The sequence below is a fragment of the Lepisosteus platostomus genome, chromosome 11 (genome assembly GCF_059453375.1).
Source record: "Lepisosteus platostomus isolate fLepPlt1 chromosome 11, fLepPlt1.hap1, whole genome shotgun sequence".
NCBI lineage: Eukaryota > Metazoa > Chordata > Actinopteri > Semionotiformes > Lepisosteidae > Lepisosteus > Lepisosteus platostomus.
Window position 1 is genome coordinate 1498658 of NC_142621.1, and position 27792 is coordinate 1526449.

Here is a 27792-nt window from a genome sequence, read left to right on the forward strand (position 1 = left end):
ACTCACTCGCGCGCGCGCGCGCCCTCCGGGACCCGACGGCGGCAGAGCGGCGTCCCGCAGCCTCAAGAACGTTTTCACGTAAAATAACACATTTCTTGTATGTATAGATATATATTCACAGAACGTTCTATTATTATGTAAGCGTCTCATTCGTTTTCAGTTTACAAGCACTTATTCGGCAGGACGCCGATAAGAAAGTCCGGAGGGTGAAGCACCGCTGCCGGCGGGAGAGGAGGGTAGTTATTGGCAACAAAGTGAAAATGGACACAAAAGCAGGGACCGCGTTGATTGTTGACACGCTTGCTGTATTACCCGTGCTAGTAAAGTAGTACTAGTAGTACTAGTAGTAAAGTAGTACCCCCGTGTACGGCCTCCCTCAGGCCGGGCCTCGGTGGGAAACGGCGCTCGCGCCCGGCGGGCGGCTCGAGGCCCCGCCCGCGCGGCAGGGACGTCACACCCGCCCAGGCTGCTGCCGCCGGAACAGGGCAGATGTGTTCACGGCCATCACTATATCACCACCCGGGCAAACAGCCGGTTCAGAGGCGGGTCACTGGCCAACTGCCCCACTGCAGCTACACAGGCCCTCGGTGTGGGGAGGCAGGAAATTACAAGACATTTATTTTTGTTGTTTGTTTTTCCAAACGTGGTGGCGTTTGTCAGATTTTACCCCCCCACCCCAAAAAGAGAGCCCGCTTCGAGCAATCCTCTATTGCAACGCAACGACGTAACTTTTAGTTGTTGTTTCAGCAGCAGCAACAGGATATGCAAAAGCGCAGTAGAGCAAATACACAAAAGAGACACAAACAATGATTGACCCAGCCTTGCACAGCGAAATAATACCAGTTGTATCGGCTTACAAAGCGTGCAATGCAATCTTAGAAGTTTGGTTTTTAAAAATGTAAGGTCTGCTAGGCCTTCCTAGAAGCACAGGCCACAATAACCACCACATTTTGTAAGCGAATGTGATCATTTTATGTCAGTTTTTTTTCAATTCCTTCCCAGCTTATCAATACCTCAAAATTAGACTGCGCTTTTGTAACATTTTTGAAAAAGGAGGAAATACACGGGACAAACAAACAGGCCTCAGGGCAGAATTATTAAGACGGTTTAAAGCCAAGCACAGCATAATAACATGGACCTACAGCATGTTGGAGTCCCTTGCAATATTTAAATATTGGGATCAGGGGAGGGGAACTCTGACATAAATGAATCCATTTTCACTGTTCAGATGATTTATGTATGCCGCCAGAAAAGGAACCAGGGTTGGATGTATAATTCACATGGTGAAGATGGATTTATGAAGTGGAGATTATGGTGAAGAAGCTTATTTTGCCCCCTTAGCACTAATCAATAAGTATATATATGAATATATTTTTATGTATAAATATTTTTTTTATCAGAGCGCAGTATCAAATTCTGCTTTAAGCCTTGAAGTTAAATTATTCATGAGTGAAGAACATAGAACTAATTTAGTTTTAGGAGCTGATGAATTCTGTTTGTCAAGTAACTTTTAAACACGGGATTTTATGCATTAAGATCTCTTTTTAACTTTAATTTTAATGTGGTTAATACCACTTTTGCTTTCAGGAACACAACCACAGTTAACCCTCATTCATATTTCAATACTCTAATAAACTAACAATTATTTATTATTTATGGATAAACCGCATGCTGATAAGAGTATACACAAGTTTATGTACATTTCTGTTGCTTAAATGTCAGATGAAGCTCAGTTAATATAGAAAGGAAACAGTTTTATATAAACTTAGTACTAATCTGCCTGGGATGGGCAGACCTTAGAGTCCTGACAGCTGCTTTCGTGACAACAGAGTGTAATTATCAGAGAGAGAAACTGCATTAAAGGGGAACTGCAAAGCTATTTCTATAGTTCGGGGTTAGTAAGAATCAGCATTAATGAGTACATTTCTATCCACAAAGAAAGTAAAATGTACACAGTAACTAACACAGTAAAACCTCCAGTTTGCATCACAGAATAGACACGATTTCCAGGTATGTGCAGCACCATGTTTTCCGACTCAGAACGAGACAACAACACTTCCAGTCACGTGCTGCGGCCCTGTTAAACATTACAGACAAGCCCCACCACGAGCAAGCAGGCTTGTGAACACGTCTCTTGTAATCCAATAGAAATATTGCTCTCGACTTCAAGATGGTTTTGCTGTTAACACTGTATGCAGATCACATTGGAAACTTTCTGCAGTGAAATATCTGCTGCACAACCTGTACTTATTCGCTTGTACTTCACAGTACATTAGTCACTACAATGAGCTGGAATTTGTGGGAGCTCTTGCCCTCACCCATGGTGAGACCAGGGGTTTGCGACAACGGTGACAACTTACAGCACTTTCACAACGTTCTCGACTTTGTGCTTAATTCGAAACTTGTAAAATGTTTCTATACCGTCAATGAATTAATTTTGTTACCAAGACTCGATAACTGGTCTAAGAAATTGGGACTGCTGTTCCCCTTTAACACAAAACAGGGCTAATCTCCGTTATTAATCATTGTTAAAATGCACAAAATAAACATCAAATGTGACTGCTGGCTGCACAGTGGATTTGATGTATGTTTGTAATTAGATGACCTTGATAGGAATCTTGCTGTGAACAGGAATATGGCGGGACCCGAAGACTGCACATTATCTTTGGACGGTCTGTTTTTTGAAGGACCAGTGACTCAGAAGACGTGAGTATTACTTTTTCAAAGTTTGTCCCTCCAAAAAAACTGGGAGCCTCCCTTGTAAACAGTGGTCACTTGATGAAAACAAACACGAGTGAAAAAACCTTTGCATGTATTTAGTGGTAAACCTATGAGAAATCGTTCCCTTGTCAAGAATAATATTTTCTCTCACATTTCTAAAGAAAACCACAATATCAAGGGCAAGGATCTTGGCAACTTGAACCTCCGCCACTGGCGTCTGAAATACCAGGTACTCAGGAACTGCAGGAGGAATTAGAAACACTTCGCTCTTACAGTAAGTTGCTTTTTTTAACTCTGGCTTGTGCTGTGTTGTTTCAGATGTGCAGATCATAAGCAATAACCACTAAACTCGAAAATGATTCTATGTAAATTCATTGTACCTTGGAGAATTAGTTTGCATGCTAATGGTTTTGAACATGACCCTCTTTCAATAAAATACAAGCTTATGGCAAACAGTTAAACCTTCTGTAAAATAAGACAAACACATTCTAACAAACCCATTTTACATGGTCAGAAGTAAGGCGTCATCTTTGTTCAGTTTATTTTTTGCTTGCAGTACCAATTTTTCAAGGACATACAATTAATTGTCTTTGACGGAGGACACTATTCACAGTACATTTTAAAAATTCTTTAATTGGAAGATCTAAAGCAAGTGCTGTCCTGGGAATGTTTATCATTTTAAACTGCAAGAACACAAGTTAATAAGCCATTACATTAAGAGTGCAATTTTACATAGGTATCTCATTTTCCTGGTGGTTTACTGGCAGTTCAGCACTTTATGCTGTGTTTTTATAAGTTTATACTGCTGACAGAGCTTCCATTATGGTCAAATAATGCCCATTATAGTTTCTACCATGAACAATTATAGTTGTAATACCCAGAAAATTGCTGTTTTATCCCCTTTCTTCCCACTTCATGTAGGTCAAAATTGGTTTGGCAATCACATTCCAAATTTATAATCTAGTTAATGCTTTAGTCATACAAATTTATATCAGTGAATGTCTTACCAAATGTTCCTTTACAAGAGCTCTATTTCCCCAATATTTTACAGATCCGTGCTTTAATATTCAACATAACCTTAGTAAATTGAAATAGAATGCTGCACGGTACGAATCATTTATGCCCTAAATCAGGGATTCCAGTTCTGAAACCCATGCGCTGACCCATTGAAATTTAATCTGTTTTTGTCATGTCTCCAGATGCCTCTGCAAACAAGATAATAGAAAAGCCTGCCTGTTTCATTCCTTTGGAATCTAAATTCTTACCTAGTTATTTCTTCTCGGGACATATGTCTACAGAATGCGTCTCTTTGAGCTACCTCTTATGACTCTTGATCTTCCTGATAAATATTCGCTCATGAAAAATGTTTTTTTTTGTTGCTTTTTGAAGTGTGAGCTGGCCCTGATAAGCTTGCGAGCTCTGCTTAGCATTGACATATATCAGGATAGCAAATCAAAGTGTTTAGTTTAGTGCTGATATCCATTTTCCTATCAATCAGAGACGTCCCAGGTAAGTGAGAACAGCTCGTAATGAAGTGAGGTTGGGTTATGCTCATTTATTTTTTCTTATCCATACAAAGAATGGTAAAATAGAAAACAGAAAGGTTAAAGTTCATGACCACCTCTGTATAATCCAGAATGCATGAATAATAGTAAATGAATTGTGCTGTGCTGTTAAAATATAGAAGTTTATGTTTTTCTTCACAGGTTCTTCACAGACAATAAGAAAATTCATACCACCTTTGAAAAAAACAGATGGGACTAAAAATATTTCTGCTCAACGCAGTGATTTTCAAAAGACAATAGGACCCTTCAGTTTATTGGGAAAGGAGGATTCACATCTTGATCGAGATGAAAACAGTAATGTACCTAAAACTCAGCGTTCAGACCAGCTGTTTGGTGAGAAAACATCTAACAATGGAGAAAGCTCACAGTTAAGGAGAAGGTGCTGCTCTTTTTTTAATAATGCTTACGTGTAGTGTATTTGATGTTGGTATTTTGGGCTGATGTGCTTTACTTTTTGCCTTGGGTTAAAGAAACCTCAAATAGTTGAGTTATGGTCTTTGTAATGATTGAACGGCATTGAAGTCCAGGGGTAAATTTGCACTTTTACTTCACTATGCTTTAAACTGGTATCATCAGCATACCGATAAATGTCTATAGAATTCTATTTGTTCCTGTTTCCAGAATACTGCCTCAATGAAGACGCCTAAACCACTTTTTACCTGCTTAATTTCAGGTCGTTCTTCGCCATTCACATTTTGATGCATTGTTGAGTCAGAAAACAGATACAGTAGCACTACTGCCATTGTGCTGCCCCAGGACTTCCCAGCTTTTATTTTCTTGTAAAGAGATGTATAGTGGTGGAATTGGTTTAGGAATGAATTTGTAAAACAGATACAGCAGTTTTAATTGTGTTTCATTGTTAAATTTGATATGAAAATGGCTGGTTGTTTCCAAAGCTTTATTTTCTGTGATACGTCAAGTTTGCACTTAAGTCAATTAAATTTATTGAGATGATTTTTAATATATGTTTTCCAGCTTGTTTAAATGTCCCCAGACTGCCTCAGCTTCAGACAGACAGCACTGCCCTTCAGTCGTGAAGAGAGGAGCCCGAAGCAATGGCTTTAATGATGGAGTTACTAAGGTGTCACAGGAGGCTTTCATGACATCTGCTGATAACTCTCAGAGCTCTATGAGAGGTCCGTGTGCTTTGGGTGGTTGTGCTTCCACAGCTGCAAAACAGAGCACAAAAACAGCCCATGTCCTTCCCTTGACTCCACAGCCACTTAATGTACGAGGTAAGACCTGACTAACCATTGTGTGTATTACAGAGAACTCCATGTGCTGTATCTATAGTCAGTGTACGTGCTGCAGAAGACTTCGCTTTCAGAAAAAAATCAGATGTGACATTAGCTCTCTGTTTTCAGAGCATGAAATAATTTTTTTAATGGCCTGCCAAGCATGTGTACCAAAGTTTGGTTTTGGTCTCCTGAAAGAATATAAGATCTCCTAGAATTTATTATGCCGTTTGTGACTTACATTTTCCAGTTATCATCTACAATTTATTTCATACCTTGGGGTACTGCAGGCCATTTTTCTCCATTTTCGGCTGCTCACTTCTTTTTCTGATCCTGTATACTGAAGGCTAAGCTGCTGCCTGGAGCTGGAATACTGGAACTTCACAGAAAACTACATCATTATAGAGCAGCCAGCTAACAAAGCAAGAGATTGAAAACCAGAAGTTTAAATCATAGGGCACAAGAAAAATATTAAAGATTACAGAGTTCGTGGTTTTACCTGAGGAGATTTGCCTTTAAAAAGTATGAGAGTAACATTCACTTTTTCATTCCCGCTTTTTCATTTCATTACTTTTGCAAGTAATATTGTAAAAGTAAGGCATTACTAAAGATTTTGTTTTAATTTGAATCCAAAATCTGAGATTTTTTTTGCAGTGTGTCACAAACAGGGCTCTTTAGAGTTGTGATTTTTGGAGATTCATATTCTTATACTATTTTAATAGTTTGGAGACTAACATCTTTTAAAAATATTAAGTTTTAAAAATCAACTTATTCATATAGTAATGAGTCTGTAGTTATATAAGGTATGATTGCATCTACATTATGACAGTCTTTCATTATATACTGTACTGTGTCAAACGTCCATCATTTTGTTCTTTCATTTATAATGGAAAATTGACACCTTTTACATTTATCAGTCTTTCTTTTACTTAAATCACCTCTTTATTTTAATTCTTTTTCACAAACCACAATGTGGTTGTATTCTTTTGATATAATCAACAGAATTTGTTATTTGAAGGGGAGCCTTTAGGTATTTGAATTCCTTGTGATGTGGCTTGTGTGCTTTGAATCAGTACTGAGTGATAGGGTGAAAGGAATCATTTGGTTTTAATTATTTGAGGCAGAATGATGGAGAACATGTGTTTAATGTATTTGTAAAGCAGAGAAAATATTTCCATGACATTCTGTCATCCCCAGGTGAGAGAGGAGGCTTCTGACAGCGAGGCTGTCAGCTCTTTCCTGAGTCCCTTGCCAGCCTCCTCTCTTTGCCTGCCTTGGACAGCATGTTTCCTGTTCAAATCGCTGAACTTGAGCGCTTTCACACCGATTTCCAAACAGGGCCCGTAATAAACTTCACACAAAGGAGCTGCTCAGTTCAACACCTGTTTATTAGTGCTGGATCTCAGCTGACAATAGAGACACGCACAGTACCAGATAGGTCTGTAAACGAGGTTTAATTAATATAGGATTTACAGCTTACTCTTCACTCCCTGCTGCTTGGAGCAAGGTGTTGACCGAGAGAACAACAACAACAGAAACAAGGAACCGGCAATTAATACTCAAGGCTTCTAAGGGAACTGTTACAACACTACTTCTCAAAATCTGTCTTGTGCTGAGCAATTAAAAACACAGTGGAAAACTAAGAGCCTGGCTGTATTAAACAAACTTCAGTGCAGCACATAAAGGTTTTTTAAAGCTTAAGTTAAAAGGCTTGCAATATGAATCTTTAATGACATGTAAAATAGACCTTTTTGTTATACCAGATGCTAGTCGCCTTTGTATGCCAGGCTGCAGTGGACACTGTTGCCAGCAGGTGGCGTGCTACAGCTATTTTGAGAGCTAGTGCGCACTGCTGAGAAGTTCATGAACTCCCTCTGTATTGCATTAAATGGCCCTTGAATATGTAAAATTATTTTTAAAATGTATATTCTCTGTCTGTTTTAATTTTTAATATTAACAAACACTGCATGCTAAATGCATTAATATTCTTAAGAGATTATTGACTACCACTTTCATAGATGCATATGCAGAGATCTAACATCATCAAATATTAAACCTCCTAAACTTGCTCTTTTAAGAACATTTTTCTTTGATGTTAATTTATTTTTCGTGCAGCAGAGACAGGAATTACTGGCTGGTTCTAACTAATGTATCCATCTGGTAATGCATATATAATTTATTTATGGATATATAATTTCTCATTTATAGGTGGATTAGGCATGGAGTCGGGAGTCCTCCGGGCAGTGACTGAAATCCGTATCCTTCTACAAATAACGATTTAAAGAAATTAATGCCTTTTGTAATGACTAGAGCTGGTTTTCACATTATTTCTTTTTATTTCTCATTCCCCCTCATAGATTATGGGATAATTTTAGTAATCCTTTTTAGTAATGCGCCTTTTCTTGTCATCATTGTATTAGGTTTTATATAAAAAAGTATTATATTCAGTTATTTTTAAAGGAAATCTTAATATTTGTGAGTTACAGACCTGAAATGTTGGCGAGGCAGAGGCAGGCAACTAGCGTCTGGTGAAACAGTACCGTCTCTCTCCTCTAGAGTGCGCAATGGGGTCATCATCTAGGTTTGGGCTGGCGTGTAATATATTTTAAAGACGGCCAGTTGCAACGGCATGGCAACTGGTGCAGTACACTTAACTACTGGTAGATGTTGCACAGGATTTCCCAATATTTTTTAAAAATAAACAAGCTCTCCATAAACCGAACTCTTAGGAATATTGCCGTTTCTGTTTAAAGAGGAATATTACAGTTCGTCCATTTTTCTTTCCTAGGTGTTTCCGAGTTTGTTCTCCAGGCTTTCTATTACACTGTGGTTGTAAATTAAGTATCTGTTACACAGTATAATTCACATTTTTTTTCTGGGCTCAGTGGTACCTGCAGTATTTTATTGGCATCTGCATCTGTTGTAACTGCTAAACCTGTTTTGTGTTGAAATACAGTAAATTCAGAATACAATATATGGAGTTTTAGAACACTTTTTAAAATAGATCAGTTTGCTATAATTATTTAAGCCTTGATATTATCTGTTTAGCTGCACAATACAGATCGGTTTTCAAAGAATTCCCCTATTTCAATTATATCCAGTCTAAAGCACTGGATGACGTAAGTGTGTGTGTATTTATATTATTTCTTTGAAAGTAAAAAGATTAAAGGGCTCTCGTCTCAGTCCTGACTGTTAATTCTTTCAGCTTCTTTACACTGGTAAAAATTTTGTTGCTTGTGCTCCAACGGGCTCTGGAAAAACAGTACTGTTTGAGCTGGTGATTATCCGACTGTTGATGGAAGAGCAAGCGCCCTGGTCCCACATTAAGATTGTATACAGTAGGTGTCTGTTTATTCTAACAATCAAATAATTCAAGTTCAAATTCAATTTGTGTTAGTAGAACATCCAAGCCCTGTTCCACCCATTTATTTTAACCAGGCATAAAAAGGAAAACTTTCAAGTACACAGAATCAATAAACAGCTACAAGAAACATTCCAGGGCTTAAAGGGAAGCTAGTGATCATTGTCTATTGCCTTTATGAGAGCAAAATGTTTGGAAACATGATTTTTTGTATAGATTGCTTTTATGAGAATTGCCATCTCATAAGAGCTTATGGCTTCTGTCCTGTTCCTTTAGTGGCACCAATTAAAGCCCTCTGCAGTCAACGTTATGAAAACTGGAAACAAAAATTTGGGCCTTTAGGGTTGAATTGTAAGGAGCTCACAGGGGATACAGAAATTGATGACTTCTTTGAGATTCAAGATGCTCATCTCATCATGACTACGCCAGTAAGTGACTCTTTTAATGCGACTCAGGAAGTACATCATCTTTTCATGTCTGAAGGTACACTGGAGCACAATAACGCAAATATGGCTGCTGTGTGCACAATTAATACTTTTTTGGTTTCCTGGCTTCTCGGACTGAAATCCACTTGCTGTGCTTTTTTTGTCTCTTTCAAGGAAAAATGGGACAGCATGACAAGGAAGTGGAGTGGTAATTGTTTGGTCCAGCTGGTTAGGCTCTTCCTTATAGATGAGGTCAGTGATAAAGCCTGCAAAGCAGAAATTTAATTGCTTTTGATTTAGGTTATGTACTGTACTGTGTTTGTTATTTTTGTATGGATCCACACCAGTAGAGTTCATTAGTATAATTTATGCAATCAACATAAGACTACTTAAGCAATGCCATCTGCATATTATTTAAAAACGTAGTAAAATCTATGTATTTCAGCACAGGCATGCATGGGAAACTTCTTCTTTCAGGTCCATGTTGTAAAAGATGAAACTCGTGGGGCAACTCTCGAGGTGGTAGTGAGCAGGATGAAGGCGATGCGTTCTTCCCTTTCTCACGGTGCACAAACCCCAGAATCGAAGACCTCCGTGAGATTCGTGGCTGTTTCTGCAACAATTCCAAACATCAAAGATGTCAGTATGCCGCTGTTGATTTCTCCCTTTTAAAAAATGCATGGGGTGGTACTTGATCAACCTTCTGGAAACATTTTTCTTCACCTCTCAAGGTGTTTAAAACTGCCAAGAGTGATGCCAACTGGCATGTCCTTTGTGGATATGGAATTTGGCATTTAACTCTTAACAACCTCACCACATCCACCACATCCTCTCGTCTTAGACATAATTATCATGAAAGCTCAATTACCTTTTTTCGATGGAGCCCTGTTTTACCTTGTGGTTTTCTTTAAATATGAATGCACATTCCCTGATAGGGTGGGAAGTATGCTTTTATTGCTTACATTTGAAATTAAGCCCACTTTTAATTACTGCAATGCACAAGATGTTGAAATCTGTTTATTTGTATTCACAAGGGTATTTTGGAATGTTTTTTTTATTTCCAGATTGCGGATTGGCTGTCAGATGGTGGTGAGCCGGCCGTTTGTTTGGAAATGGATGAAGAACACAGGCCTGTGAAGTTAAGAAAAGTTGTGCTTGGATTTCCCTGCTCCAGCAATCAAACTGAATTTAAGTTTGATTTGTCTCTTAATTACAAAATAGCAAGCATCATCCAGACCTATTCTGATCAGAAACCAACACTTGTGGTAATCATTAGTATTTTACTTTGTTCTGAATTATTTAAAAAAGCTCAAAGCAGAAATATAAACTTTTCATTTTGTCTCCTTTTTAGTTTTGTGCAACAAGGAAGGGTGTACAACAGTCTGCATCTGTTCTTGCCAAGGATGCCAGATTCATAATGAGCATTGAACACAAACAAAGGTGATTTATATTTAGACTTTGATGTTTGTTCATCTTCATTTTGGCATGAATTCTGTTGGGGTTTTTTTACATTCCAGTGGCAAAAGTGTGAATATTTATATGTTCGAATTAATATACCGTTAATCTAAAATGAAAATCTAATTTAATTGTGATCATCACAGATGAAAAGATGTCACTGCTTTTTCAGGTTGATGAAGTATGCAGACGTGATTCATGACTCCAAACTAAGAGGTTGGTAATAGAAATTTAAAGCATTAAATTATTTTTGCCTTCTTTTTCACATTTAGGAGCTGTTACAGATTTTTTTTCCTATACTGTACATATGTTTCAGATCTAGTGATGTATGGAATAGGATTCCATCATGCTGGCATTGACTTGTCTGACAGAAAATTAATTGAAGGTGCTTTTACCATGGGAGACCTACCAGTACTTTGTGAGTAAACCTCTCAAGAATATTGCATTTTTAATAACTTGATTGAAAATTCAGAAGGGCCTTTTATGAATGTGTGACAGAGAACACAAATACATTTTGATGTCACATTTACCCATGTAACTAAATGCTTTCAAGGGGAACTGCAGTCCCAGTTTCTCAGACTTGTTATTAAATCTCTGTAACAAATTAAATTAATTGATGGTGTAGAAAAATATTTCAGATTTCGAGATTTACAGATTGTGTGTGAGTTACCACAAATTGTGACGTGATGCGGCCCTTCTTGCTCGCTAGTCACAGTAATGACTCATGTAATGTGATGTACGAGCAAATAAGTACAGGCAGAAATATTCCAACGTGATATGCATGCAGAGTTAACAAGTAAGTAGTATTTTCCGGCAAAAGTGCCTCAAAGTTGAGAGCGATATTCTATTGGATTAAAAGAGATGTTTTCACAAGCCTGCTCTTTTACAATGTCGTAGGCCCGCATAACTTTACAGGATGGTTTGTTGCCTCGTTCTGAATCACAGAATACGGCAGTGCCCATACTTGGATATTTCATCTATTTTGAGATGTAAACGGGAGGTTTTACAAGTTACTGTCTACATTTTACTTTTATTGTGGTTTGAAACACATTCATCAATGCTGATTCTTACTAACTGAGAAATTTAAAAACAGCAATGCAGTTCCCCTTTAAACAACTACAAATCCTCTTGAAAACTGAACTAGTTGCTCCAAAAGGTGGAGAAGTCACAAGTCAAAAAAATAATATATTAGGAGACATTAGGTATTAAAAACAAAAAATATGGATAGTACTATGTGCAAGATAGGAACGGAAGAGAAATTGATCCAAAATACTGATCTATATATTCTCTGGGAGTTTATTTCAGCCTTGCAGGGTCATTTCAGTAGCTACAATTATTAAGTGCACGAGACTCACATTAGCTGGAATGCAGTTCTGCAGATATACTGCTATGTCCAAAGCCAAGAAATGATTTATAAGTTAAGCAGTGAATATTTCTAGAATTAAGCAAGGTGATTTATGTTATTTAAAGTTATTTAAAGCCAGGGGAACTAGATTTATGCATGTGTTTATCTGTAAAAAACACTACCTTAAAGTGGTCACTCTTGAATTTGTCAAGCATTTGGTCAAGACCTCCATAAAATCAAATCGAGCAATGATATAATGCAGCGCGGTGAAAAGAAGATGTGTACGATTTATCCTGTGTTCTAATTTTAAACAGTTACAACAAGCACCTTAGCTATGGGAGTGAACCTGCCTGCTCACTTGGTGGTGATCAAGTCCACCATGCATTACGTAGGAGGCATGTTTCAGGAGTACAGTGAAACAGACATCCTTCAAATGATAGGAAGAGCTGGGAGGCCCCAGGTACATTACAGTTCAGCCAAGCCATTCCACCATGTATACAGTGCACAGACAATGGCATTCTTTAGAAATATTAAATCTTGCAGGCTTAAGACAATTCTGGTTTGACTATTCCTGTTGCATTCCTGGTACCTGTTTTTTAACATTTCCTTAAAAAATGTAGTCTGCTTTGGAGCTCTTAAGAGCTCTGCACTGCATCAAATACAAAAACCAAAAATCAAGCATGACATCGTAGGTCTCTAAATTAGAAAAATGCTTTTGTTTAATAAAACTAGTCAGTTGTATTTAATGGAATGACAATAATTCCATGTATATACGGTATAAATGTATGAATGTACATATATTTTTAGTTTGACACCACAGCTACAGCAGTGATTATGACCAGATCCCAGACAAAAGACAGATACACTCATCTCGTAAGTGGAGATGAAACAACTGAAAGCAGGTGAGTTTTCGCCAGATTGGAACGATATATTTTTCTGTTTCAGTACCGCTGTGCTGTGACTTTTAAAATGTGCAGAGAACTTCGTTTCATCTGTATACACTGCTAATGAAATTAAACTGCAGTTTTACTCAAGTGAGCGTCATGAGCTTATCAAAGACATCTGATTTTCGTTTGCTGTCGTTCAGCCTGCACAAACACCTGGTTGAACATTTAAACGCAGAGATAGTTCTTCACACGTTCTCTGATGTAAATGGTGCACTGGATTGGATACGTTCTACATTCCTGTATATCAGAGCCTTGAAGAACCCCAGCTATTATGGTATGTGTACTGCATTCCATAAAGCCATTTTCCCAAAGCATACAAATCCATAAATTCATCGTAATGCATCAGAAAAAAAAGATGTGAAATGGTTTCTTATGTTCTTCATTCTTTATAGGTTTTCCTCCTGCATTAAACAAAGCTGGAATAGAAGCAGAATTGCAAGGTACATGTTTTCTGTTTAATTTAATTTAAGAATTAGCAGTTCAAATGTGTATTTTATTTTTGGGTGTGTGGAGATCTTGCATAACGCTATAATGCGGGGGAAAAAAACCAGCAAACGAATTCCTTTTTTGGCCTGTTCTCCTTCATATCTGTAGCATTCACGACACTAGGGTTAAGATACGTTCTTTCTTTTCCTTCATTTCAGAGCTCTGTCTGAGGAATCTGAATGCGCTGTCTTCAATTGGCCTGATTACCATGGATGAAGACATAAATTTTAAAACTACTGGTAAAGGCCCACAGGCCAGCCTTCATTTCAGCACAGTTTTAATTCCTCATTTGCATTTTCAGATAATATTTCTAACATTTGTCCATTTAAGCCACATCATAACAGTTCCGTTAGCACTGATATGATATGTACCCCAGTACTTTCTACAGAACATCTGTCAGCGGTGGATCTGTAAATTATTATGGCTGTAACTGGTATTGCAACCTGGTACTTATTTAAACTTTAGTGAAGGAGAGCTGGCTGCACACAAAACTACGGCGATGCATTTCAACACTGCAGTGCAACCACAGACAAAGCCATTTCATCATTTTTGGAACAATGTTGAAAATAATCAATGTTGTTATTCAATTAATTTGCATGATAGCACCTGAAGTAACATTTCTCTCAGAGAACATTCTTCTTCATATAAAAGCAGAAATATAGGAGTGCCACAGTACTAACTGGCAAGTTGGATGTAAAAGAATTGGTTGTAGTCACTTGTCCTTCATGAAGCCCCCAGGTCAAGATGTTGCTGTAATTAAATAATTTTATCATAATGTTTACCAACATTATCTACAGAGACTGGGAAGATTATGGCACGGTATTGCATTGCCTATGACACCATGAAGCAGTTCACCTTAGTTTCTGGAACAGAAACATTATCTGACCTGGTAAGTACACAGTAAGGACATTCATGTAATTGCATTTCAAATACAGAACCGATGTTATACCTTTAGTTAATTGTAATTAGGTTATATGCTTTTTTTTAGTCTATAAATTAAAGTAAATTCAAGGAGAAAAACAAAAAAGCATACTGACATGTGTAGTTTGTCACAGATCAGACTGATATCCAAAGGGAAAGAGTTTTCTGATGTGCAGTTAAGAGTGAGTGAGAAGAGAACTCTGAACACGCTGAACAAAGATAAAAACAGAGTAACGATCAGGTAAGAGAAAGGAGATGAAGCCAGTTAAAGCAATAGTAAAACTTTTCAATGTCTTTTTAATGTTATTTTTTCTAACTGTGGCTAGGTACCCAATCGAGGGAAAGATTAAAACCAATGAAATGAAAGTTAATTGGTAAGTTTTAAAAAACTTAAAAGTAAAACATTGACCTACAGTGTGTATACACAGTGTCCCGAATCAGCTTGTTTTTTTTATTTTGTGAGTTCTTTCATATTCTGTAATTATTGTATGTTATAGTACTGATTGGTTTTTTTCTCAGTTTAATTCAGGCTCAACTTGGATGCATCGCAGTTCAAGAATTTGGTTTGACGCAGGATATAGGGAAAATATTCAGAAATGGAACCAGAGTAACTAAATGTAATTGCTTTTATTCTTATTTAAACACATCTTGTCTGTGTTATCAGAAATTAAATATTTTCATTTTACCACAACTTACATAAAAAAGTCTTTCTCACACTCCCTCGTTCTGTGAGCTTATTACATTCAAACATTTTACAACAATGATATGTATGTATTCAACATGCATTCCTGTGTGTAGGTTTGTCGGAGATTCTTGGCCATCAAGCCAAGAGGAACTTCTCTGCTCTGCTCAATTCTTTGATTCTGGCCAAGTGTTTTCGTTCCAGGCTATGGGAGAACTCACCGTTTGTTTCAAAGCAACTGGAGAAAATAGGTAGGTGAATAACATCCTTAGTAAGGAAGAGGATATTTACTGTACATGTCTTTTCCACTAGATTTGTTATCCTGAAACATGCTGCAGTCTTTTTGATCCACTTTTGCTCATGCACCTGTTTACTCTTGTTTCAATATAATCGTCCACACATTAACCGTTAGAATTTTTATTTGATGTTGATAAGTGGGTTTGAAAACACTATAGAAGCAAAAAGTGATTTGTTCTGTTTACACTCAACCTGCAAATAAAACATGTAAAGAAACATTTTAAATTATTTGTACCACAGCTGAAGTCCAGAGTAAACTTTGATTCAATTGCAAAATATAAAGCAAGCTTTATATTGATGGCTTTTTGTTGTTTAACCAGGGGTCCTAGGAAAGGTTACCATGAAATACTAATAACTTTTAACTAATGGATGAGTAATTAAAAAGAAATAATTAAAACAGTCTTTTATTTCATTGCATTTTGCTGCTTGTCCCTAGTAGGGTTAAGAATTTTAAAGTTTAGGAATGAAAACAACCTGCACATGTTGAAATATTACTTTAAAACAACCTTTTATAGTGAGAGTTGACATACATCTGTTTTTGAAAACAGTTGCCAGATCAAGGAATCCATAAGAATTTGGTTTTCAATCAATCACAGTGGATGCCCATTTTCCATCGCTGGAGTACCTACACAGCCAATTTAGTCATTTACTTGAAATAGATAAGAAACTCAATAAGTAGAAGAATCCAAAATGCCAAAAGCATTTTTTTCTGTAATCAGTGTGGACAGCCAGAGCATACCTTTGTGCAACAGAATTGCCAAGACGGTCCTCACCAGAGACTTATTCAGCACCATTTTTAGAAGTTGTTACAGACTATTTTCAAAACCAGACCAGAATTACATAAGGGCAATCAATGTGCCAGAGAACTCAGTAAGTCATTAAAAAATATCTTCAAAGGGTAAGTGGTAACATTAAGGTCTGCACAGACTACAAACAATGTTACTAGCATGACCTGTGTTTTTATTTATGAAAAGCAAAAAATTCTCTACCTTTCACTACACTATGGACAAACCAGGCCCAATTCTCTGCCCCACCCAGAATCATTGTAACACTTCGTAAAATGTATATCTCACACCGCACTGCCACATGGATAAACAGGATCAACAGCATGTTGCTGACATGTGTCTGTCAAGAGAGTCACAGATGTGCTCACTGGTTTTAAATGTGGGCAGATTTGCAGGCTAGTCTGTCTCATTTGACATATATGCTCATATTTAGATAAAAGTGGAAAAATCTGATTATATTTACACAATGCTTTTTACTTGCTTTCAATATCAATTTTTTTGGGTGTGTTTTAGGATTAACGCTATCAACAGCAATGGTCAACGCTGGTCTGACATCATTTCAGAAGATTGAAGAAATAAATGCAAGAGAACTGGAGCTGGTATTTATGCATTAATAAAAATGTGTATTTCATTTGTTTTTAATATGTAACAGCAGTATATTCTCTTTGAATGACACTTGACAATGTCTGAGTGCATTAAATGCAGAACCACCTTCACACACATTCACCTTCATGTGCTTTTAATTTCTCCTCTCTGTGTTCGGTGCTTTTTGTGTTCTATTTAATTTCATCCATAGACATTTTGCACAATTAAGTGTGAAGTATTTTTTCCAGATTGTGAACAGACATCCTCCTTTTGGAAACCAAATAAGGGAAGCTGTCATTCACCTTCCAAAGTACGAAGTCAGTTTGGAACAGGTAATCAGGCTCTTCTGATATTGAAAGAAGTTATGTAACATTTGATATAGTTTAGAAGTTTAAATAAGGTATTGTTTTTTAAACCACATCTGAAAAATAACGTGAATAAACCAACATATGTTTTGAATTTTCATTTTAGCATTTGGAAGTGAGTCTCCAAATCCAGTATTTTTGTGGTCCTTTGTCTAGTTTTAATAATAATCATAAAATTAAATGTTTTTTTTCTAGGTTCCAAAATATAGTGTTTCAACTGCAGAGGTGATTATCACAGTCATCTTAACAAACTACAAGCAGTTGCTGTTGAAGAGAACAGCCCCAGACAACCATTATGTCAGTTTGCTTATAGGGGATTCTGATAATCAAGTGCTTTTCCATCAGAAACTCACGTAAGTATTTCAAGAGTGTATTTGAATGTTAAAAAACTACATGTGAATGTACTGTATGCACATTTTAAGAAGTGTTATGTCTGACTGTTTTTTTCGTATCAGTGATTCCCTGTTACTGAGATCAGGGAGCTGGTCTAAAAAAACTGAGATTACAAGGGCACATGCAGACGAACAAATTTGTGTGAACCTTATTAGTTCAGAGTATGGTAAGTCCAATTTTTGTTTACTTCCCTCCTTCAGATAATTAAATATGCAATATTTGAGCATACTACTTCATATTTGCAGGTAAATATAACCTATAACCAGGCTATACAGCAGGTGATTATCTATAAAATGCTGTACATGTCTGAAAACCTTTTACTGAAAGAGATGACAACCACACATATACACTTAGTGGTAATCTCAAAATGAAAAGAAAAAATCCTTAATAATCAATTCATAATAATGTTTGTGTTATTTTTAATTTGTCTGCCAGCAGTCATGGGATACAAAACAATTCAGCTCTCACAGTACCCTATAGAGCGCAGTAGTTATCTTAATATTTGGAGGCGGCAGCCTTAGGTGTTTCATATTCCACCTAATAGTTATTAAAGTATTAAGATTTAACCAATCCATTATGATTTGTTGTGGCTTGTGGGTCTATCTTATCTGAGTTCTTGACAAGTGCAGTTTGATGTAACATGACTCTAGTACATTTTAAGACAGGTTAGAACAGAACTTAATAACAGAATCCTGAAGCGGTGGTATTGAATTTAATTAATTTAATTTTCATGCCAAAAAAGAATAATGATTATAATGTTTTGGGGGAAAAGTGAGGAATTTGGCCTTCAACAATAAAAGCTATGTTCTGGGCTTAGTTTCACGAGAATGGCTCTCATTTTCAAGCCAAAGAATCTCAAATATGAACTGAGGAATACAAATGATTGTTGGATCTGATCACAACAATTAATCTTAACTCTTAGTGCCTTGAACACATGTTAAGTTGTTTCTTCTCTTCTTTCAGAAACACCACGTATTGTGCTTGTCTGGGCTGATTGACTCTGTGATATTTGCAGTTTAGTACACAGATTATTATGATGTCATCTTTTGATTGCAGAGGCCACATGTCATCCTAGCCAATTCTTAATGGTTTCCATATTCAGCTAGAAAAGGTATAAGTGGAAAGACTGATATGGAAAAATGCCATGGGATTTAAAGTCCCCCTAATGACCTTGAGCTTTAAAATATAAAACTACATTGCCGTATTTGGGAGTGCTATACTATTTGACTAAGTATTGAGTATTTGCCCAAGTGGAAACTGTAATATGTCTCGTAAGATTGTTTTGACTAAAGAAACATCATAAAAATGTTATAAAATAATGACCTGTATTTTGGTATTCCCAATTATATAGTGGGACTTGACATTCAGCAGACATACAGTGTTTTCTACTCGGGTCCAAAGAGATTTAGAGCTCATGTGAACAGCTGGCAGAGCCAGCAGCAGCACAGTGTTCCGGCCACAGCTGAGACATGTGACCTGACTGCCTCAGCACAGCCTGTTCCGGACAGAGGTGTGTGGGTGTCTCTTTACCTGCAAGTGGACTACAGAGTATGATTGTATACTAAATTGGGTGGAGAGGTGGCTCTGTGGCTAAGGATCTGCGCCTGTGACTGGAAGGTTGCCGATTCAAATCCCGCAGCCGGCAGAGGAATCCTACTCCATTGGGCCCCTGAGCAAGGCCCTTAACCCTAACTGCTCCAGGGGCGCCGTACAATGGCAGACCCTGTGCTCTGACCCCAAGCTTCTCTCCCTGTCTGTGTGTCTGTGTCTCCATGGAGAAAAAGCTGGGGTATGCGAAAAGACGAATTCCTAATGCAAGAAATTGTATAGGGCTAATAAAGAAACATTATTTATTATTATTAACATTACATTAAAGAGTTTTCCAAGGAAAGGGTTATTTCACAATAATGCTTAAAGACGTGTTAAATGATGACAAACTATTTAATGGAAAACATTGTCTCTTTTTTTAAAGTATGATTCAAAACTTTAGTCTTACATTTTAAAGTTAATTTGAGGTCTACAAAGCCTTTATTAAAAACAGTCACTAAGCCACAGTTTCTTGTGTTTGGCATAAACAGGCTCTTTCAAGAGACATTTATTAGACAGCTCAAAACAGATATAAAAAAGAGGAAACAGAAATACGATGCACACTGTAAAATTAGGCACGAGTTATGATTGAAGGTTACCAGATATATTATCTGAAGAACAGAATTTAGTGAGCCTTTAAGGAGTCAGTGTCATTCCATTGCCATTCAGTCATTGCTTGACTAAAAAACAAACTTTTATTAGTGTCATAATTATGTCAGGGCACTAGAAGGCCTAGATTAAATCAAATGTATCACCCATCTGCCACGTGCAAATAACAAATCCTGAAACGGAAGAGAGTTTGTCATTGAATAGAAGAGACGCCAGCAAGTATCAAGTATAAACTCCATTTCACATTTGTGAGTGAAATGGAGTTTAGATTTAATCCCAGCTTTACCACAAAACAGCAGTCACCATACTGCTGCTTCACTTTGGTCTAATCTTTATATAGTATACGAAATGATGTAATCATGTGCCCCTCGCCTTATTTTATGCTGTTTGGTTTAAATTACAAAGGTTCTTCCAAAGAGATCATCTACCGTGATCCTGGGATAAGACAATGCAACCATTACTGTAAAAACAAGGAGCAGTGTGGACATGACTGCTGTAGGTATTATTCTTATTTAAATGACGTGTGTGTACATATAGTAGGCTACAAATAGATTTGATATCTGCCAAAGGAGAAACCTTAAGTCCTTAAAAGTATATATAAATAAATAACCTCATGAACATGTAATCTTTTCTGGTTTTGAAGTTTATTTGATGAGGGTCTTTTCTCTGTGATAAGTCTGATATAGTCTTTCTGTTGTGAGTTTTGGGGAGTATTCAGTGTTTTACTGAATTATTCAATTTAGAACTGATATGGTTACTAAATAGTAAAAGTTTAAATGAGCAGTGACAAGAGATTAGTGTTCATGATTAATTCTGTATTCTTAGGCAAGGTTGGTGTGGTGGTGGTACAGCGAAGTGTTAAGAATCCAGAATCCATTTTTTCTTCATACCTTAGTGATCTTAAAAGCAGGACCGAATCACTAGCAGAAACACCTGTCAAACGTTTGAAGGTAAAGTCAACAGAAAGTAACACAGCAGAGCCTTTATGACCACAGGGATCATAAGGCCCAGTCAGCAATGTAGCTGTACAACATCTGTAGCTCATTCAAAGGATATATGTTCAGCTATCTTCATCGGACTGGATGTGTTGTTGGTGCCACTATCATAAAGTTTAATGGTTTTAGTTTAAGGGTAAATGTAACCCTTACATTCTAAATCAAACAGTGACTTATTTGGCAAAGACATTAGACAGTCCCAGAGTAGCTAACAGTGCTGTAGCACTTAATATTTTGCCATCTTCAAATCAAAGTATGACGTTTCTCTGCAGAATTAATTCCATTGATGGGAAACCTCTTTCTTGCTTTACTGTCATGTAAAACACATAGCACATCATAATCCTGACGGCTTTGTCCATTTTTTCTTATTATCCTTCACAATGTTATTCTGCATTAGATGAAAATGTCTAATGACACTGGAGCTGTAGACCTTCACCGGTTCTCATATAAACAGAATGATGGAATGCCGACTGGTTCAAGGTACAGTATCTGCCTGCATTTAACACTGTTGATTTCATGCTAGAACTATACATACAATACAATCAAAGTTGTTTCATGTGATTTGGGATGAGCTACAACTCATACAGCATCACAAAGTCTTCTGACACACATCTCTTTAAATATTATTTGAAGCAGCAGACATGACTTTAGAAACACTGCTTTTGCTGCTGTTTCTAAAAAGTGGTCAATTCAAATTCAATGCAAGCTTTATTGTCCCATTTGGGGAAATGTATTAACAATGCATTTATTGCACTCATGTAGATTTATATTGAAACATTACTGCTCAACATACTACTCAAGGTTTTATTTTTTTTAAATAATCCTTTAGATTTTATTTAAATACAGCAGCATCAAATAAAAACAAGTTTAAAGATTACTTCTCCAAGTGAACATGCTGTGCTTATACTCTAACAGAAGGTGTGAGAGGAACCAAGCTTTTATGCCAACAAAGGTGGAGGCTCTGGAATCTTTTGATAGTTTCACAACATCGCAACAAAGGGGAGAGCAGCAGTGCTGTGAAAGAGGTATGTACTGCATAAGGAGTGTAACTCTATACACTAAGCTTTGCAATTGAAGCTGCATAGCAATCAATTTCACCCAGTTTACTAAACAATCATATTAAAGCTGCCATAGCAGAATGTGCTCTTGTGTTTACTATCAGCATTTGCAGAAATATTGGAAGCTTGATGGCTAATGTTTCATCCAGATTCTTATTATTATAGACTACTATAATTTTTTTTCCTGCCCGAGTTGCTTTAATATGCTAAATGTGTAGCATGTAAGAAATATTTGCGGTGTATTGTCCATTATTAGTTTTAAAATTCCTGATTATACTATTAGAAGTGTAAAGTTAGAATGATAAATGGCGTGATTGAACACCTGAAAAAATGATCATATTTCTGAAGAATACAGATTACAAATGTGTTCTTCAATTGTCAATCCGTGTGCACAAAAGTATTGTTATAAACTGAGCATCACAAGAAACATCACTTTCTGATAAAAGATATCATACAGTATAAATGACAGAATCTTTTCTGCTGTAGGCACACATACATTTTATTTACTATCTATAAGTAAATGCTAGAAGTGGATAAGATTTGACATCAACAGGATTGATCATGAGGGTACCTGCTGTGACAGTACCATATGGGGCTGTGTCACAATCTCTTGTGCTCTTCAGAGTCTAAAGAAAGCAGGCACAGCAGGTGAGCAAAAGTACATGGATTCTGTCCAGCATTCAACATACAGAAGGCCCAGAGGTGTTGTGCTCTATTCACCAGGCTAGACACTCATCAGGTTGATTGACCTCATCATCTGTGTTCAGTCATCTCTGATGAGGCGATTCAGTGATTCAATGCTACAAAGTCATTTTTATGTATCACAGCTAGTGATCAAGAATCCATTAATCAAAATGATGCCAGTGTCCAATATTCATATACAGTACATTCATATACACTACCTTTTTTCTATAGTGTATATGAATAGTGACATGTTACTCATGATGCTCAGAATATAATGAAATAATATGAATTATTAATGTCTGTGTTGCCAGTTTAGGAGTTTAAGTTCATAAAGCTTTCTGTACATTTCTTATTTTATGTACTGACATTCCTCATGAAAATATTGATCTGCAGTGTCTAGACTGCTGTAGAGCAATGAGATTAATGATTTTGCAATGACTTCTTGCACTGAATCAGACTATGACACGGGATGTTACACTGCCAACTCTCACAGCTGGATCGTCCCAGAGCCAGATGAGGAACTTCTCAGTCAAAATACTGAGGAAGCGAAAAACGCAAGTAAATACTTAAAAAGCAAACTGTTCAGTGCTATAAACTAAAAAGAAAATATATAGGTGTTTATTATTGCTGTCAAAACACTAATTGCTCCTATTACTCTTTAAATTAATGTCAATCTGTGTGTTAGGAAAAAACACCAAGAATGTGTATCAGTGGTCAAAATTGTGTTGTATTATTGTACAACTCATTCTGATTACTGTTATATGTGCACTATACGTAATTCAATTATCAAAACAGTGCAGCTTTTTTCAAATTTCAGATTTTTCGGTGTGGAAGCAGTCTGATACTGGAAGTAAAGTCAACACTCCACAAAACAACACAGGTTACTCTGAGAATCAGAGGGTAAGAGACGCAGATGAAAGTGGATGCTTCTCAGAAGCTATGCGTGTGACATTCGATCTTGGAGTGGATGACTGGAGTGATATTGACGATGAGAATCTGGTACAAGTCAGTGAGCTTTCTGATGCACAGATACCACGGCCAGGATTGAAGAAAGCAACAGGTATACATTTTAACAAGAATTTTCCTGCTCTGTGATGTCAGTTTTAATACTGTACTGCTTTTAAAGTACAGTAATATTAAATAATAATTCCTTGCATTTATATAGATCAGATTACATAGAAGTGAGAAATTGTTTTACTTATGGAATTAAGTGGGAAATATAGGTATTTAAAACTAGCCAGAAGAATTTGTCACAAATACCGGTGTATTTCATCTATTCTTATGAACATTGATTAGGACCTTGGCAGACCAAATAAAGACCAAATGCTCATCCTAAGCTGTATCAGTGACCTAGATTCTGCTATAGTTGGTAAACCTGTCAAGTTTTCAAATGATACCAAAAATAGGAGGTTTCGAAAAACCATAGATGCAGCAGATGACATTCGAAAAGATTTAGATTCAATTTGAGATTGAACAAGCACCGGGCAGATGATGTTTAACACAGACAGTTGGAGGGTGTTGCATGCAGGTAGTAAAACATTAATTATAAAGACAAGAGCTCCTCGAGGATAGTGATGAAAATATCCTAGCAGTTATGTTAACACGTTGTTTACACATTCCAGACAACTCAAGGAAGCAATGAAAAAGGGAAAAATAACTTTTAGGCTGAATGGTTAAAAGCACAGAATGTAAATCAAGGGATGTGATGTTAATATTGTACAATGCACTAGTAAGATCACATTCAGCATACTGTGTACAGTTTTTCTATTTGGCTTGTTGATCTCTTGCTCTTCCAACTTGCCTGCCCTTGATCAAGGGCAGTGGCAAACTCAATCCAATGGGCTTCTTCATCAGTAGCAGTGAAACATGAACCGAGAACAAGAGACACTTCCTTATGCAAAGGGTAGCGAGGGTATGGAGCAAACCACCCAGCCCTGTAGATGAAGAAGGCTCTCTGGCTTCTTATAAGAAATGGCTGGATGAGATCCTCAGGGAATAGAACACAAGTCTAACATTCTACCACTGCCTAATGAGCTTGAGTTTTTCACAGTAAACTATTAAACCATATTATAGTTACGTTAACTGATTGTCCTGTTATAACTATACTTTATTGTTTTGCTTTTCCTTTGCAGTCATTCTGGTATTTATTGTCTTTACTGTCTATAGATTCCAGTGTATATCATGAAATCTGTTTTTCATACAAGTACCAACATTTTTGAGAAAAGCACTATTAAAGCTAATGTTTTATTACAGCGTTTTCAGCATCTTTGTACTCCAAGATAGGGCAGACTACATCATTCAAAGAATGTAAAGGGTAAGTTAATTCGATAAAAAGTAATTATACTACATTCCTCATATGTTTACATTGTAAATATTTTAATAAGTATGTTAGATTGACACTACTTTTGCTATTATAATATTATAAAGCATCCTGTTATTTGCACACATTTTCAGTCGGAATATGCATGTATTTATTTCTTTATGTTGTATTTTTTTAGAACTACATATAATGACATTATACCGCAGGTGTCTAAGTGCACACCTGCACTTACCTGCACATCAGATGATAAGTCATCACAGTCCAGGAGCTTCTCAGATGCAAAACCTGTAAGTGCAGTAAAAGCTAAGCTTGCATATCTCTGCTTTCTTTAAATGTGTAGTATTCCCCATTTCATTTATGTAGCTCCTAGTCCTGAATTTAGATTAACAGAATTTCCATTCATTCTACAGTGCACAGCTGCAAAGTTTTCTGTAGCACAATGTAATGTCACAGAAAATGTATTAAATTATACAGGTATACAGGAGAAATCCTTATCAAAAGTTAACCAGATGTCAAAAACACCTTCCTCATCTCTTTGCTTTCAGCTCTTGCCAGAAATAAAATAGGCAGTAAAAAGGCTGAGTGGTGAGATTGACAGATCTAATATTTTTACCATTGCAGACATATTTCTAGAAGATCTGCAGCTGAACTTCACTTAAGTCTTTTCCATGGGCACTATTACTGCTATACATGCATCTAAATATGATTAAATACCTCAGTGTTTCTTCCTCAGCGTCTTTACTTTAGAAGGTAGCGTGGGCAAGGATAATGCCACACTCCAAAGCAGTTTGGAAAATATCCAATCAGTATTATTTCAGACTGATAAACAAGCATTTGTCTCGAATCCTGCCTCATGACTGCTAAGTTATTTTTTTGGTTTCTCTTCAGAAGATTCATACTGAGCAGAGTGAGAACAGGATGGTGCTTTCATGCCCCAGACGGAATGTAACAAACTCATCAGCAGTTTTGGGAAAATTTGATTTTTTCTCCCATTTGCATGCTGCAAGCGCAGTATCAGAAGGCAGTGGCAGGTACAGTAAGTCACTCTGTGGGAGATCTTGCAGTATGTTAATACTCTGCACCTGTTATTACTGTTGATTTCTGAAACAGACTTTAATTGGAAATTCACATTTATGTGTGTATTCGGATAGCACTGCCTGAAACTCATAGCTTCTTTAATCTTGTGGTTAAATTTGCATTTAGGATTTGAGTTCACATTCAATTACTTCAGGATAATCACAATTACTATGAAAGAAATACACTCAAACTTGTTACGCTTTTGAATGTAAATAATTACTCACAGAATAGTTAAATATGAACAGGTTATTTGGTCACTGAGAGAAAATCTGAACATAAAAATATTACAAACCTTACTGTCACATTGTGTTCCAGATTTGAGAGGGAAGACAGCGCCACAGAAGTTAGTGCTTTTCTTGGAATATTTGATGGAATATTTTAGTACTCCCCAAAAGTCTGTTCAGATGCTAGTAGAAATGTTGTAAGTTATTGTATTTCTTTGATTTGATTGTTTATAAATCTGATTTTAAATGTATTGTTAATTGTTAATAATTCAAATGAACACATTGAGATTTTGATTATTTTATCAAATATATGATGTGCTCTCTTGTTGAACTCTTGTGGTTTCTTCGTGTTTGATTTTAAGTTTATATACATTTTAGAGACAAATAGGGAGGCTGGTGAGGGCACACAGAGCCAATGACAGCAACAATCTTGAGAGTAATCTGTATGAACAGATGAGAGGAAACAGTGATGTCAACCATGCCCTGTAAGCACACCTTAGGGAGCCAGAATGGAGGATTATTCCCTTCCCCACAAGCGTTCAGTGTTCCTCTGAAGGTTTGTCACCTTCGGCTGAAGATAACATCTTTTCAAGTGGTGACCCATTGGTGACAATATTTCATAGCACCCTCGTCATGCACAGCTTAGTCACACCTTACAATGAACGAAAGTCATCATTCCCTTAGTTTCATAACCAGCAAGTTTATAACAGTGCTTTTAAGTGAGATATTTACCCTTTTTAAATTAAACATTAAGGACAGTATTTGTGCTGAGCCAACCATATGCAAAAAAATGCATGTTGTTAATAAACAGAGTCATGTATGTTTTTAATGTGCAGGAAAGTGCAGACGCAAGTTCCTTTTCACATCAGGTTTGTCCTTATAGAGCAGCAGAGTCCTGTCTTGGTCCCAGCGGGCTGGTGTGTCTGTGGGTCTTCACTCCAGCTCAGCTCTTAATGAGCTGCACCTGCTGGTGACTGGGTGAACTGGTCCCATTTAACAACTGCCCCCAGGTCTGGAAAGCTGCAGCATTGAAGAGACCTAGAAGACCAGCAGACACACTGTCCCTCCAGGACCAGGACCAGGACTGGACACCCTGTCATGTATATCAGTGCCCAAAACCCTGCCTTCAGTAGCTACAGGTCTCTCGAACACATGGCATCAGGAAAGGCCAGCCTTTCCAGTCCATTACAAGCCTATGACCTCTATTACTGAACTAATGCTTTATTATCACAGCTGCTGCAGATCATGTGATAATTAAGGATTATCCCGTCGCCCATTTATCCAGCCTCACATACTCACCTGGGAAAGCTGTAGCTAGACACTTGGGTTGCAACAAACAACAACGGCGTCACATCAGACTGGAGGAACTGGATGGTGGGCTTCGTGCAGCAAACAGACGGGCAAGAGAAAGGGTCCACCATGCAGTTCGATTTGTCTACGGGCATGACAAATTTACAGAAGTTTTGGTAGAATATATATATATCTCATCAACAACAGCAGCCTTGTGTGTCTTTCATTTGCATTTTGCATTGCAAAGAGCTGTCCGTGCACAAGAGCAATGGTTCGGCGTGAGGCCGCTGCTCTGTGGGGGACGAGGGGTAGTGCGGTTGCATCGCGTGCCGACGCACGGCCCTGGAGCGAGCCGGAAGCTCTCGCTCTCGCTCTCGCGC

The 27792-nt window shown here is 37.2% G+C and overlaps 1 protein-coding gene and 1 long non-coding RNA gene across 5 annotated transcripts; one reads left to right on the forward strand and one right to left on the reverse strand.

Annotated features, from left to right (window-relative positions):
* On the forward strand, nucleotides 1–26453 carry hfm1 (helicase for meiosis 1). 4 transcript variants are annotated; one of them, XM_088597707.1, is made up of 40 exons: nucleotides 1–78; nucleotides 2632–2706; nucleotides 2883–2995; nucleotides 4428–4665; nucleotides 5262–5521; nucleotides 7730–7777; nucleotides 8570–8640; nucleotides 8727–8859; nucleotides 9159–9310; nucleotides 9482–9559; nucleotides 9785–9946; nucleotides 10372–10572; nucleotides 10659–10747; nucleotides 10935–10978; nucleotides 11079–11180; nucleotides 12422–12567; nucleotides 12915–13009; nucleotides 13195–13328; nucleotides 13447–13494; nucleotides 13699–13779; nucleotides 14338–14429; nucleotides 14596–14702; nucleotides 14788–14835; nucleotides 14981–15078; nucleotides 15260–15394; nucleotides 16739–16824; nucleotides 17059–17142; nucleotides 17371–17528; nucleotides 17631–17734; nucleotides 18920–19078; nucleotides 20170–20259; nucleotides 20590–20714; nucleotides 21157–21239; nucleotides 21675–21784; nucleotides 22958–23059; nucleotides 23319–23561; nucleotides 24755–24815; nucleotides 25000–25108; nucleotides 25710–25852; nucleotides 26214–26453. In XM_088597707.1, the coding sequence occupies exons 2-40, from the start codon at nucleotides 2636–2638 to the stop codon at nucleotides 26278–26280; spliced, it is 4470 nt and encodes a 1489-aa protein (XP_088453833.1). In that variant the 5' UTR covers nucleotides 1–78; nucleotides 2632–2635; the 3' UTR covers nucleotides 26281–26453. The 4 variants fall into 4 exon arrangements, with proteins under 4 accessions (XP_088453833.1, XP_088453834.1, XP_088453835.1 ...); XM_088597708.1 differs by having other exon boundaries at nucleotides 25713–25852; XM_088597710.1 differs by having other exon boundaries at nucleotides 45–97.
* LOC148651721 (uncharacterized) lies at nucleotides 8909–27745 on the reverse strand. The gene is made up of 3 exons (XR_015925144.1): nucleotides 27422–27745; nucleotides 25054–25106; nucleotides 8909–9920 (listed from the first exon to the last, which is right to left on the reverse strand). It is a non-coding gene; the product is annotated as an uncharacterized LOC148651721 (long non-coding RNA).
* Between the last annotated feature and the right edge of the window lie 47 nt (nucleotides 27746–27792).

Excerpts from the sequence above, each read along its gene's own strand:
- hfm1 (XM_088597707.1), top strand. The coding sequence starts at position 2,636 with ATGGCGGGACCCGAAGACTGCACATTATCTTTGGACGGTCTGTTTTTT. Across the intron at positions 14,703-14,787 it reads AAAAACAGAGTAACGATCAG|GTACCCAATCGAGGGAAAGA; the intron begins GTAAGAGAAAGG and ends AACTGTGGCTAG. Across the intron at positions 23,562-24,754 it reads AGGATTGAAGAAAGCAACAG|CGTTTTCAGCATCTTTGTAC; the intron begins GTATACATTTTA and ends GTTTTATTACAG.